At 39.0% G+C, this 12,475-nt stretch overlaps 1 protein-coding gene across 1 annotated transcript; it reads right to left on the reverse strand.

Moving 5' to 3' along the window:
* Positions 1–11,645: 11,645 nt before the first annotated feature.
* LOC116174408 (barrier-to-autointegration factor-like) lies at positions 11,646–12,157 on the reverse strand. The gene is made up of 2 exons (XM_031492322.1): positions 11,911–12,157; positions 11,646–11,853 (listed from the first exon to the last, which is right to left on the reverse strand). The coding sequence occupies exons 1-2, from the start codon at positions 12,049–12,051 to the stop codon at positions 11,707–11,709; spliced, it is 288 nt and encodes a 95-aa protein (XP_031348182.1). The 5' UTR covers positions 12,052–12,157; the 3' UTR covers positions 11,646–11,706.
* Between the last annotated feature and the right edge of the window lie 318 nt (positions 12,158–12,475).

Consider the following 12,475-nt stretch of genomic DNA (forward strand, 5'->3'; position numbering starts at 1 on the left):
AAATGTTCATGTATGTTTTTGTTCTATTATCCAACAATTCATGATTCTCAGCTTCTCCTTGAAACTAGGTATTTGTAGCAAAAACAATTTCTTATTTCATCCCTCCCCGCCGCTTTCCCATTTTTCGGTCTCGTTAATTGCCGCTTAATCTCTTTTCTTGATATCTCGTTTCCTTCCACCTCCTCCCTTTCTACTTCTTTTAACACCTCTCTACCGTGTTCCTTGTAGGGCTGCTCTCAGCTCTCTATTAGTATTTCTTTCACCTTTGGTATCTTTTTTCCTTTTCCGCTGTTTATCAGTCCTTCTCTGGTTTTGTTTCCCCGTTTTCTTCTTCATATTCTTTCTGTTTCTCCATCTCTTTTCCTTACAATTTTTTTCTGTTCTCCATATCTCCTTTCTTTATGCATCATTATTCAGTATCAGTTTCTTCTGACCCACCCCTCCTTCCTTTTACCTGTCTCTTCCCCTTCCTTTACCTGTTTCCACGTTATTGGTTTTGGTTGCTTTCATATTTTTCTACTCTCTCCGATTTCTTCTTTCAATTTCTGTAGTCTCTTTCTATAAGTCTTCATAGTGTCTCTTATGTATCTCCCTTCATCTTTTCCTTTCTGGATATTTTTATCTTTCCTTTTACACTTATTCCCATCCATACTAGCATGTAATCATTACCGACAGCCCTCCTCTCATCTATGTGTGTTGCCCGACTCTATCTCTTTCCGTTTAAAATTCTCTATCGTCTTTTTTCTAACAATTCAAGTAGCAATTCTCGCTCTTCGTTTTAACTTTTTTATCTTGTGTTCCCCTTTCTACCAATTTTCCTTTATCCCCTCTTCTGGCAATTCCAATTTCCATAATTGCAACTTGTCATTTGAAATTTAAAACTAAACTTACACGATTCTGTATTTGAAGTTTGTATTTTGAAACGTCAAATTTTAAGGTAAATTTGTGGCACTTAAAACGTCTCAAGTTCCTTGGAGGGAAACTTTGAAATTAAATATCCAAGGTTGAGTTTAAAATATGAAATTTCCGCTGCGTTTGAATGTCCAATTATCCAAATTCGACGTTAAATTATAAATTACGGAATTCTCTGCCTGAATTTCGAATTTGAAAGTTTCATTAAAACCAGAAACTTTGAGGTTTGTGTTGATAATTTGAAGAGGTGGCCGGCAGACGAGCTGCAGTAAAATTACAAGGCTTAGGGTTGGAATTTCGAGGGTTTTACGTTTTTTCCAAAAATTAAGTTTGAATTCGCTATTTTCATCTTATGTCCACGTTCAAAGGTTTTCTCCTTAGCAAGTGAGCCTTTGCTCTCTAAAATAAAGTGAAGTGACCTTTTCGTTCGCTCAATATACACTTGATTACAATCTTTGCAATCTATTCCCGATTTGCCCTTCATATTTTTCCACTTCTTGAGACAACAAATGTCTACAATCCCGATTTGATGAATATCCAAATTTCTTCTAGTGAAAATCGACGTCGATTTTTTTTTGCGAAGTAGGCAGGTACTCTGTTTGTATTTGAATCGACAGTGAAATTTTAGGGGATTAAAATTGTCGTCTTAGAATACAAATTGAAAGATTATCATGGTAGGAGAATCTTTTGCGTAGCCTAGTTACGGAACCGCAACGGTGGTATAATTAACTAGATGTGTCTCTTTAGTATTTGAGATTCGGATTATTACAAAGCGAATTGTCTTTCTCGAAATTGTTTGCGACGTAGCTATTAGTCTGGAACGAAATTTTGTATTTCTTGTACGTTAGCGACCTTTCTAATTGTCACCTCCTCCTTACGTTCTTCTTTCAGCCTTATTTGAGAATATGCCTCTTTGAATCCCTAAAATTTTTGTCGTTTCTCTCAGTTATATAACTGTGGTTTTAATGTCTATAATACAAATTTCGATAGTGTACTGTTACCAGGGGTAACTGAGAAGGTTAAAGACTAGGGTGGCAAAAAGACAGGGGGCGGCAAGTTTATCACAATTGACGAATACCTTTTCTTTAAAATGAGTTCAGTTTTTAGTTTTGTTCCGATTTGGATGAAATTTAAAATTGAAATACTAACGAAGATGATTTCTATACCTACAGATAATAATTTTGTTTTAAACATAATTTTTTTACGATCATATTCATTATACAGTGTGTCCCAAATCGCGTGGGATTGCATGGGTAACTTTGTTATTATTAAAGATAGAGAATTGGTTAAATGGGCAATGTTTTGCAGTTTTGGATGCTTATTTAAAATTTCCTTATGGAAATTCAAAATGTCGCATAGGTTCGACGTAAATTCAAAAAAACTAAAATTGGTCATTTCCTTGAAAGTCTTATATTATCGAAAGTATAAGAGATATAAAAAAAGTTTTATATAAAAGTGACTGTCTTTGATACGCTTAATTTAGAATTGATGCCACTTTTTAGGAACATTTACCAACTTCCTAAAGTTAAATGGGCGCTATATGGGATTTTTAGATTACTTGATAGATTTTTTAATTCTCTTTTCAACGAGCCATCATAACATAAGATTGAAAATAAGATACCAGTTATATCAACGGTTGTTATATTTTAATCAAGTAGGCTGTGATGAATTAAAAAAAAACAAAACAAAATCTATTCGAGCCAGCAAAACAATTATCAGTACAGTAATTCAAGCTCAAAGAAATCGTTACAGTCGTGGAAAAACTAATTTCGAAAAATTACGAGAATGAAATGTAAAAATGTTGAAAATCTGCTGGTATAAAAGAGGGTAGCCATAGTCGATTCCACGGTAGCTTTGAGGGGCACTGGGCACCCTCATAGTGTGACGCTGGGTCATTTCAAGTTTCATTATTCATGCTTAACATATCTGGCTGTGCAGTACTGCACGAGTTTTCCCGGGAAACATCGGACTACCCGTAACGGTCTTATTTTTCCAACGTATATACGTAGCGCGTTGTTTCAAATCGTGTGGCAGAAGTATTTTGGAATTCCTGCAAAATAAATGACGGTCAAATTAAATTATGAAACCATAACTGCGAGAGATTCGTGTCGAATACGTCGGGTAATCGGACAACGCACTAAAAGTGTGCGGAAGATCACCCTGTACAGAAAAAAAATTCACTTTTAAACTGCATCCAGTGCTAGTAACGTTGACTATGTTAAAGTTGCGGAATTAAAGCAGCTTACGCTTTTCCACATTGGGCCCGCGTCGTTGCTTTCGATCTGTGACTAAAATTTCACCCAAACGGACTGTAATTCCCCGTACGGGTAGGCAATCCAAACAGCATGCTTGATTTTTTGTAATCTGGGTCATTCATTAGTGCCTACTATGCGATAAAAGTGATTTGTTTTCGAGTTACCTTTGGAATTTTTGTTTTCATGGTAAATCGTACTTAACTTGAAATTCCAAAGGCGACTCGACAGCAAGATAGCAACGCATTCTTGATCGCCCGTTATAAAGCTGATTACATATACATTACTCTTTACGATGACGTAAAAACGGCATAAGTACATTTAAGTGTAGATTAGTTTTAATTGCAACGTTTATAAAAGAAGCGAACAAGATTCCATCCCAAATTCTTTCAAATAGTCCGGTATGAATTAACTTCAATAATCGTATTTCCTTTTCAAGCCTAATTCTATGTATTAGTTTTCGTACGTAAGTATATTGTTTTTCCCTATGTCGACTTTTAAATGACGAGATCTCCTGAAGGGTGCCTGATTTTATGCAACCAATGTAACTTCATAAAACAAATGAAGACTGGCTACCATATTAGTTAATTTGAATATTTCTCCTACTAGAATCGGTTCAGAAAATGTCAAAAAACTTGTTTGGATGGGAAAACGTCCAAGAACTATGTATATCTGAATACCCGAAGTTGTTTATGTTGCGCATTTTCGAATACCATGTGGCTTTTGATAAAGTCCCTAAGTCTTTTTTTTATTTTTTTTTATTTATTGTCCCTCTTGTTCTCTGTGTTTGTCGCTCATTCTCTATATTGGTTTGAAACAATTCATTTAATTAAAAGAATGTGAAAAATAGGAAATTTCAATTGTTGCCAATCGAAAAGACAAATATAAAGAAACAGGAGTCTGCATACTTGATTAAAAAAAATTCTAAAAATTTGAAGCACCCTCTCTGCATAAAAGTTCAGATTAGCTGAGATACCTACAAATGATACTAAGGGCAAGAATTATGTAAATGCAGCCCCTGACGTTTAATTGCAGTTCTCGTTGTCTGTTTGTATTTGTAATCCACTTCAGAGCCGGTGTTTAAAGCTACCAAAGCATCCAGAAGTACTGGTGCAAATGAAAACGATAACGAGTGGAAAATTGTAAATCCACACCCGGATAGATTTTAACCCCTCCTTTTCAGGACGTCGTCGTCGGTTGAAGATCCCCTATTAAATATTTGAATTTGAATTTTGCATGTATCAAAACTGAAATTTATATTTAGATCGAGCTTCATTCATTGCCTGTTCGTTTATCTGGTGGATTTTTTCCACTGCGTGAAAAATGACGAATACACAAACATCAGAATCGGCACTTCCTTTGACCTTAGGAGTCAGAAATCGGGAAAGCGAAGCGGAAAAAAATGTTTAGATTTAATATGAAGGGAATGGATGTTTGTCCGACATTTAAATAAGTCTATTTCCCTTTCAATATCAGTCACAGACACCCCTTCTATTTGTTAGACTCTTTGGCTCAAACTACCCCAATATCGTGTGCCAAACATTATCAGAAGCTTGCAGAGTTTAATATGGTAATGTGTTTGCCGCCCCTAATACGTATTTATGGCGATATCAAGCGTTAAAATTTACGATCTCTTTGCAATAGGTACCTAGATTGCAATTGCGATTATTAGTTGAATGTCTCATTCAGATTTCCCAGATGTGTCCAAATCTCTCACGCAATTGTAATTATTATTTTCGAGCGTAATTTATATACATCCCTTCACCTATCCTTTTGTGTTGTGTATACTTCATATTGCAACGGTCACAATCCTAATTACTTTAGCTATGGCGATAATTAATATTCTCGGCACGAATTTGTTTTATTTTCGCTTTTCGTCCCTACATTCGTCTTGATTGTTTTAATGAACGTTACAGTTTAATTGAATTTGTAGATCAACACCATAATACTTTGTGGAGAGTGGTTTTGTGGCGATAGTGTCAGAACGACGGCGTGAGATAATAAAATTAATTCAGTACTAGATGAATAACGGTAAATATAACATAAAGATGCACTTTAGAAATTCCGAAAGTTTACTCAATGTTGAAATGAGAAAATTTGAGTCGCTTTACCGACTTACTTAATAAACCTTAGATTTTCTAAACTTGAGAGAACTCAGAATTTTATTTAGTTCATCCCCTGGTGAACCCTCGACGAACTAGAAAGCGACGGCGGCGCCATAAAATCATCCCATAATATTACCACTTTTTGCAATAAGATTAGATCTTGGCTATGGTCCCAAGAAGACAATGTTTTGTCCTATTCCATGCTTTTTTAAGGTACTTATAAGGTTTAACATCTTAGATCACATCCCCTTTATACATCAGTTCGTACCACACAACTGTCTCAACTACTTCACATTCTCAGGTCACACTTCTTGGTATACACCGACATCTTTTAGAAATTCAAGTGCACTTTTCACATTCACGGGGTTGCATTAGTTTTAGTTATCGACGTACTAAGTTCTAATTTATGTGTAATTCGTTGTAGTTGGTATTTTGGACAGTCTAGCTCTAGAATTTGGTACACTTATAGCTATGTCATTTATTGCCAGAGCAAATAAAGTACAGCTAAGGGTGGAACCCTGAGGAACTCCATTTTCAAGCATATTTTGTCTCTCACGTCATGTCATACACTCGCTTTATGTCGAATAATACCGCAACTATTAAGTTGTAGAGAATTAATCTTTTACTTTTGTATGTACCACTAATTGCATTTATTTTGTTCCAGGTACTCTTCGTATCAGCACTCATCGTTATAGAAGATTTAGATGTATACTGTTTCCATTTCTGCCGCTTACTTTCTAGGACGGTTCGCCTGCTTATGGCACTCGCCCCGTTAAACGCTATGCAATTTTGAGTAGATGGTTGACGCTGATATCTTCTAAACGCCATCTTTTTATTATTCTTATCTTTGTTTAGCAATTATTATATTTCAAATCAGGAAGCCATAATAATATCCTGGTACTATTAACACTTAGCTTATTTTTTTTAGCATGCGATTAGCCTAATCTTTAGATGTCAAGTAGAGAGCCATTTTGTTTTGTGTTTTTTACCTTACTGAACTGGACTCTGTATTTTTTAGGTGTAAATATTATCTAGCGTCCGTCACTGTACCTACTACTGGTACCTGTAATCAACGTAATTCCGAATTTTTACTTTTGTATATTTTGTAAACTATTACTGGCAGAATAAATTCATTACTTCATTTCATTTCATTATTTCAAATCCCCTGGTGAAATCTCGATGAACTAAAAAGCGACGGTGGCGCCATTTAAGCCCCTGGTGGAATCTCGACGAACTAAAAAGCGAGGGTGGCGCCATTTAAGCCCCTGGTGAAATCTCGATGAACTAAAAAGCGACGGTGGCGCCATTTAAGCCCCTGGTGAAATCTCGCCGAACTAAAAAGCGACGGTGGCGCCATTTAAGAACTAAAAAGCGACGGTGGCGCCATTTAAGACCCTGGGGAAATCTCGATGAACTAAAAAGCGACGGTGGCGCCATTTAAGACCCTGGGGAAATCTCGATGAACTAAAAAGCGACGGTGGCGCCATTTAAGACCCTGGGGAAATCTCGATGAACTAAAAACGACGGTGGCGCCATTTAAGACCCTGGGGAAATCTCGATGAACTAAAAAGCGACGGTGGCGCCATTTAAGCCCTGGGGAAATCTCGATGAACTAAAAAGCGACGGTGGCGCCATTTAAGACCCTGGGGAAATCTCGATGAACTAAAAAGCGACGGTGGCGCCATTTAAGACCCTGGGGAAATCTCGATGAACTAAAAAGCGACGGTGGCGCCATTTAAGACCCTGGGGAAATCTCGACGAACTAAAAAGCGACGGTGGCGCCATTTAAGCCCCTGGGGAAATCTCGATGAACTAAAAGCGACGGTGGCGCCATTTAAGCTCCTGGTGGAATCTCGACGAACTAAAAAGCGACGGTGGCGCCATTTAAGCCCCTGGTGAAATCTCGATGAACTAAAGAGCGACGGTGGCGCCATTTAAGCCCCTGGTGAAATCTCGACGAACTAAAAACCGACGGTGGCGCCATTTAAGACCCTGGGAAATTTCGATGAACTAAAAACCGACGGTGGCGCGATTTAAGGCCCCTGGTGAAATCTCGATGAACTAAAGAGCGACGGTGGCGCCATTTAAGCTCCTGGTGGAATCTCGACGAACTAAAAAGCGGGAAATCTCGATGAACTAAAAGCGACGGTGGCGCCATTTAAGCTCCTGGTGGAATCTCGACGAACTAAAAAGCGACGGTGGCGCCATTTAAGCCCCTGGGGGAAATCTCGACGAACTAAAAAGCGACGGTGGCGCCATTTAAGCCCCTGGTGAAATCTCGATGAACTAAAAAGCGACGGTGGCGCCATTTAAGCCCCTGATGAAATCTCGAGAACTAAAAACCGACGGTGGCGCCATTTAAGACCCTGGTGAAATCTCGATGAACTAAAAAGCGACGGTGGCGCCATTTAAGACCCTGGTGAAATCTCGAGGAACTAAAAAGCGACGGTGGCGCCATTTAAGCTGGTGGCGATGAACTAAAAAGCGACGGTGGCGCCATTTAAGCTCCTGGTGGAATCTCGACGAACTAAAAAGCGACGGTGGCGCCATTTAAGACCCTGGTGAAATCTCGATGAACTAAAAAGCGACGGTGGCGCCATTTAAGCTCCTGGTGGAATCTCGACGAACTAAAAATCGACGGTGGCGCCATTTAAGACCCTGGTGAAATCTCGATGAACTAAAAAGCGACGGTGGCGCCATTTAAGCTCCTGGTGGAACCTCGACGAACTAAAAAAGCGACGGTGGCGCCATTTAAGCTCCTGGTGGAATCTCGACGAACTAAAAAGCGACGGTGGCGCCATTTAAGACCCTGGTGAAATCTCGAGGAACTAAAGAGAGACGGTGGCGCCATATAAGCTCCTGGTGGAATCTCGACGAACTAAAAATCGACGGTGGCGCCATTTAAGCTCCTGGTGGAATCTCGACGAACTAAAAAGCGACGGTGGCGCCATTTAAGCTCCTGGTGGAATCTCGACGAACTGAAAATCGACGGTGGCGCCATTTAAGCCCCTGGTAAAATCTCGATGAACTAAAAAGCGACGGTGGCGCCATTTAAGCTCCTGGTGGAATCTCCACGAACTAAAAAGCGACGGTGGCGCCATTTAAGCTCCTGGTGGAATCTCGACGAACTAAAAAGCGACGGTGGCGCCATTTAAGCCCTGGGGAAATCTCGATGAACTAAAAAGCGACGGTGGCGCCATTTAAGACTCTGGGGAAATCTCGATGAACTAAAAAGCGACGGTGGCGCCATTTAAGACCCTGGGGAAATCTCGATGAACTAAAAAGCGACGGTGGCGCCATTTAAGACCCTGGGGAAATCTCGATGAACTAAAAAGCGACGGTGGCGCCATTTAAGACCCTGGGGAAATCTCGATGAACTAAAAAGCGACGGTGGCGCCATTTAAGACCCTGGGGAAATCTCGATGAACTAAAAAGCGACGGCGGCGCCATTTAAGACCCTGGGGAAATCTCGATGAACTAAAAAGCGACGGTGGCGCCATTTAAGACCCTGGGGAAATCTCGATGAACTAAAAAGCGACGGTGGCGCCATTTAAAACCCTGGGGAAATCTCGATGAACTAAAAAGTGACGGTGGCGCTATTTAAGACTCTGGGGAAATCTCGATGAACTAAAAAGCGAGTAAATGCAGCCCATGGTTAGCTCAGAAATCTGATATCAGGAGAATATAATGTACGAGGAGATCGAAGGTTAAAATAAAATTTTAGTGAGGTTAGGTTAGCGTGCTAGTTAGGTTAGGTCAAAAATCTTGTATCATGATAATGTTCAAGGAGTTGATTGAAGGTTAGGTTAGAGTCGTAGTTAGGTTAGGTCAGATTAGTTTGGGCGTTTTAAATTTTTACAAATCTTGTATCTAACCTAACTTTCAAGTCTTTAAAATGATCACCGATTTATAATTCTTATTTATTGCGGCGTACTCTTATGGCGATTTAACTCTTGTATTGCGAACAGATACTTTATTAAAATGTAGGTATAGGCATACCAAAGAGGTATACGGACGGCCGTCCGTTTACCCGGCCTGTCCTTTGGCATTCCAAAAACGCTATGACGCAAAGGAATAGGCTACAATAAAGGAGCGAAATGTTTAATTTTCGAGTTTCGAGGTTTACTCCTTTGACATCGAAAGGCACAAATCCCAAAAATCAAAATGTTTATAGCCTTGTCTGAGTTTTTGGTTAATATTAAAATAATCAAAGCAGAATACATTGTGCTGACATCTGTCTTTATTATTGGTGACTAACATTTTATCGCTAAATGCAGGACACTTTATTACCACCAATATTTTAGTTGGAACTTACACCTAAAAGATGTCGCCACACTAAATTTGTAATTTACTTTATGAAACTAACGTTAGATGTCAGAGCGCTGTTTTTAAAAACCATAGATATATGAAGTTTTAACCTCAAATGCATAATCAATGTTTGTTTATTTTATAGTCAAAAATTAAACTTTGTTATCATTCCTTTCTCGCTTACAGGTTTAAATTAGGGAACTGGCTACTGGGAGTGACAGGAAAGCGGCAGAGTCAACCTTTGCGGAATATGATACTGTTCGCTCTGGGTCGTGCAATCGAAGACATGTAGTTCTCGATGGATGAGAAACGTTAGCATTGAATTCAGACAACACAAATTGAAAAGGGAAATGCTTTGTAACCAAAACAGGAGGACACCGTGGAGAACTCGCAGAAAACCCATTCTAATGCAATTCAAACTTCTCAAGGTTAAAATCGGAACGATTACATGATTGCAGCAGCTGGCGATGGTGCGAAGCTATTCTTTAAAGAATTGAGCCTAGAGTTGATTTGATAGAACTACGGTTATAGAAACGGTAGTGAAATTGGCAGGGAAATAACGCAAAAGTGTTACGCAGTTTGCAATCACGAAAAAATGTATTGTTTGTGCGATCTTCGTGTGAAAGTTGTTGTAAAACGGTTCAGTTTAATGTACCTGTTATTGAAATTGTTCTTCCAAGGGCTTTAAATAAACTCCTATGCATAAGAAGTTACGAATTGCAAAAATAAATGTTTTCTGTTCATTGAGCATGATGTGTTGCCTACAAACCAGGCTACACAAATATCGAGTGCCTATATTCAAATTAGGGATTTGCTTGAATCTCCCCAATCTGCCGTTTTTATTGAGGGTAAGGAGGGCCTTCACGAACGAATGGCCCAGGGCCCCGAAAAACTTAAAAACTGCACTGCATTTAAGGAATAATAAGTGCAACGTTGCTATTAATCGCATAAATTCAAATAAAATTTTAAAAGGTGCGTACGTGGCGACATCTCAACTAGACTTCTAAAATTATAATTGATAGAAAGTGTATCTCATTGGCATGGAGATGGCGCACTAGTACTTATTGTACAGAGTGAGCAACAAAGATTGAAGCGTGCCGCTTCAGCTAAATTGGCAATGTGCCGCTCATAGCATATGCTGATTTGATACAAGATACGAAATACGAATAGACGCACGTCACTGTGACAGCGCAGAACGTCATTTTCGTATACAACTCCATACAAAGAAGGTAGTTTTGATATTAATAGGAACAAGCGGTGATGACGCACGCTTCAATCATTGTTGCTCACACTGTATTTAATCTGTCTATTCAAAAACCGGGCCTTTAAACTACAATTGCTCTACAGAATCTTGCAAGACTCCGTACATTTTGAACTGTCATTTATTCAGACTTCTCAATCAAAAGTTATAGACTAGAAACCAATTTCGAAAGAAAATTCAAAGGACTGTAACTTTTGAACTAGTAGCCCAATCTTGGAACTGTTTGAAATTATGGATTCTACAGGCCACATTCTATAAGAAAATGTTTTTTCCCGGTCGATCGGGCCTCAAAAAAAGGCAGTGTATAACCTTCCTTTTTTACCAAAAATCGACAGCACCAAAATTTCTTGGGAAACACTTTGTCTTATTAATTTTACCCAGGGCTTGGCTGCCAGCCCGGCCTCAACTCGGTGATCGCCCGGTGTCCGAGGGGCCCCGTAATCGACATTATATCGAGCTATAGCTGAGATATCAAGTAATGGGATTACTCCTACAATTCCAGAAGAGCGTGCTATATAGACCCACCTCCAATACTGTAACATTGAGGGGATGTTTCGAGACCTACTTATTTAGCCCAATGAGGCTACAGTAGCTCTAGCTCTTTCTTGTTTCAAGGTTTGAATCTCAGACAAGGTATATAGGTATTTTGATTCATTTTTGTATACAGCGAATAGAGTGGAAACTGCTAGCAGCTAAAACGAAGAGTCTACTCTCCTATACTCCTAAAAAATGGATCTTTCAGTGTAAAGTTTACACACAAGATCTGTAAATCGACAATAATTCTAATGGAGTATATAACGAAACAAGTGACTTTATAAGAAAGTACAAAAACCTTTATTGAAAATTCATACAGCAAAAGATGAACATATTAATTGAACTGCTTATAATAACTATCCACCGCATTTGAACATTGCCTTGCTCGGTTCCTGTCGACGTTAAAATCATTTTTCATCCAGTTTTCGAATGCGACAGGATTGCGACTTTCCACCAGATACTTTCCGTAAACTTGAGACGCCTGGAATAAGGTAATTATGGCTTAGGTAAGTATGTTGAAATCGGTTATTATTCTTACCTGTGTAATGTTTCTCTCATTCATTCGGGCACTGGCCACCTGGCCGATACCGGGCAAATGGTTTACTGGCTTATTACCCATTGGCTCTTTCACAAAGTTTTGGTGTTTTACCGAAGTAGAAGGTTGCTGACGTTGAGCCATCGCAGTTTATTCTTTATTTTAATTGAAGAAACGAAATGAAAGGCTACAGCTTTTTACTGTTTGACAACGTGACCGGAAACGGGAAATGCAATAATTTTTGTCCTTAGTCACTGATTTGAAGGTCATGATTGCATTTATGCGTTGATCCTCAAAAGGTGGCGGCACTCAAGGTTAATAGAGAAAGTAGGTTACCTTGTAACTTTCAGCCAATAAACGTTCAGTATTAAAATACGCGAATGACGTCACCCAGAATCCCTTTGTCCATACCACATCATAAATATAAGTAACAAGGGATTAAAAAGAGTGTTTGTTCTTGAAAGGATGGTTTAAAGTCCGAGGCTTGCCGGGGGCTTTAATATTCGCTTGAGGAAACTGGAACAAAAACTAGTTTAATCCAGTGTTACTTGTACTATTTTTTCCAATA

Source organism: Photinus pyralis, unplaced genomic scaffold (assembly GCF_008802855.1).
Source record: "Photinus pyralis isolate 1611_PpyrPB1 unplaced genomic scaffold, Ppyr1.3 Ppyr1.4_LG6, whole genome shotgun sequence".
Taxonomy (NCBI): Eukaryota; Metazoa; Arthropoda; class Insecta; order Coleoptera; family Lampyridae; genus Photinus; species Photinus pyralis.

What these genes read in the sequence shown, in the direction of transcription:
- LOC116174408 (XM_031492322.1), bottom strand. Translation starts at nt 12,051, where the DNA reads ATGGCTCAACGTCAGCAACCTTCTACTTCGGTAAAACACCAAAACTTT. An exon ending in ATGAGAGAAACATTACACAG is followed by an intron (nt 11,854 to 11,910) that starts GTAAGAATAATA and finishes ACCTTATTCCAG; the next exon opens with GCGTCTCAAGTTTACGGAAA.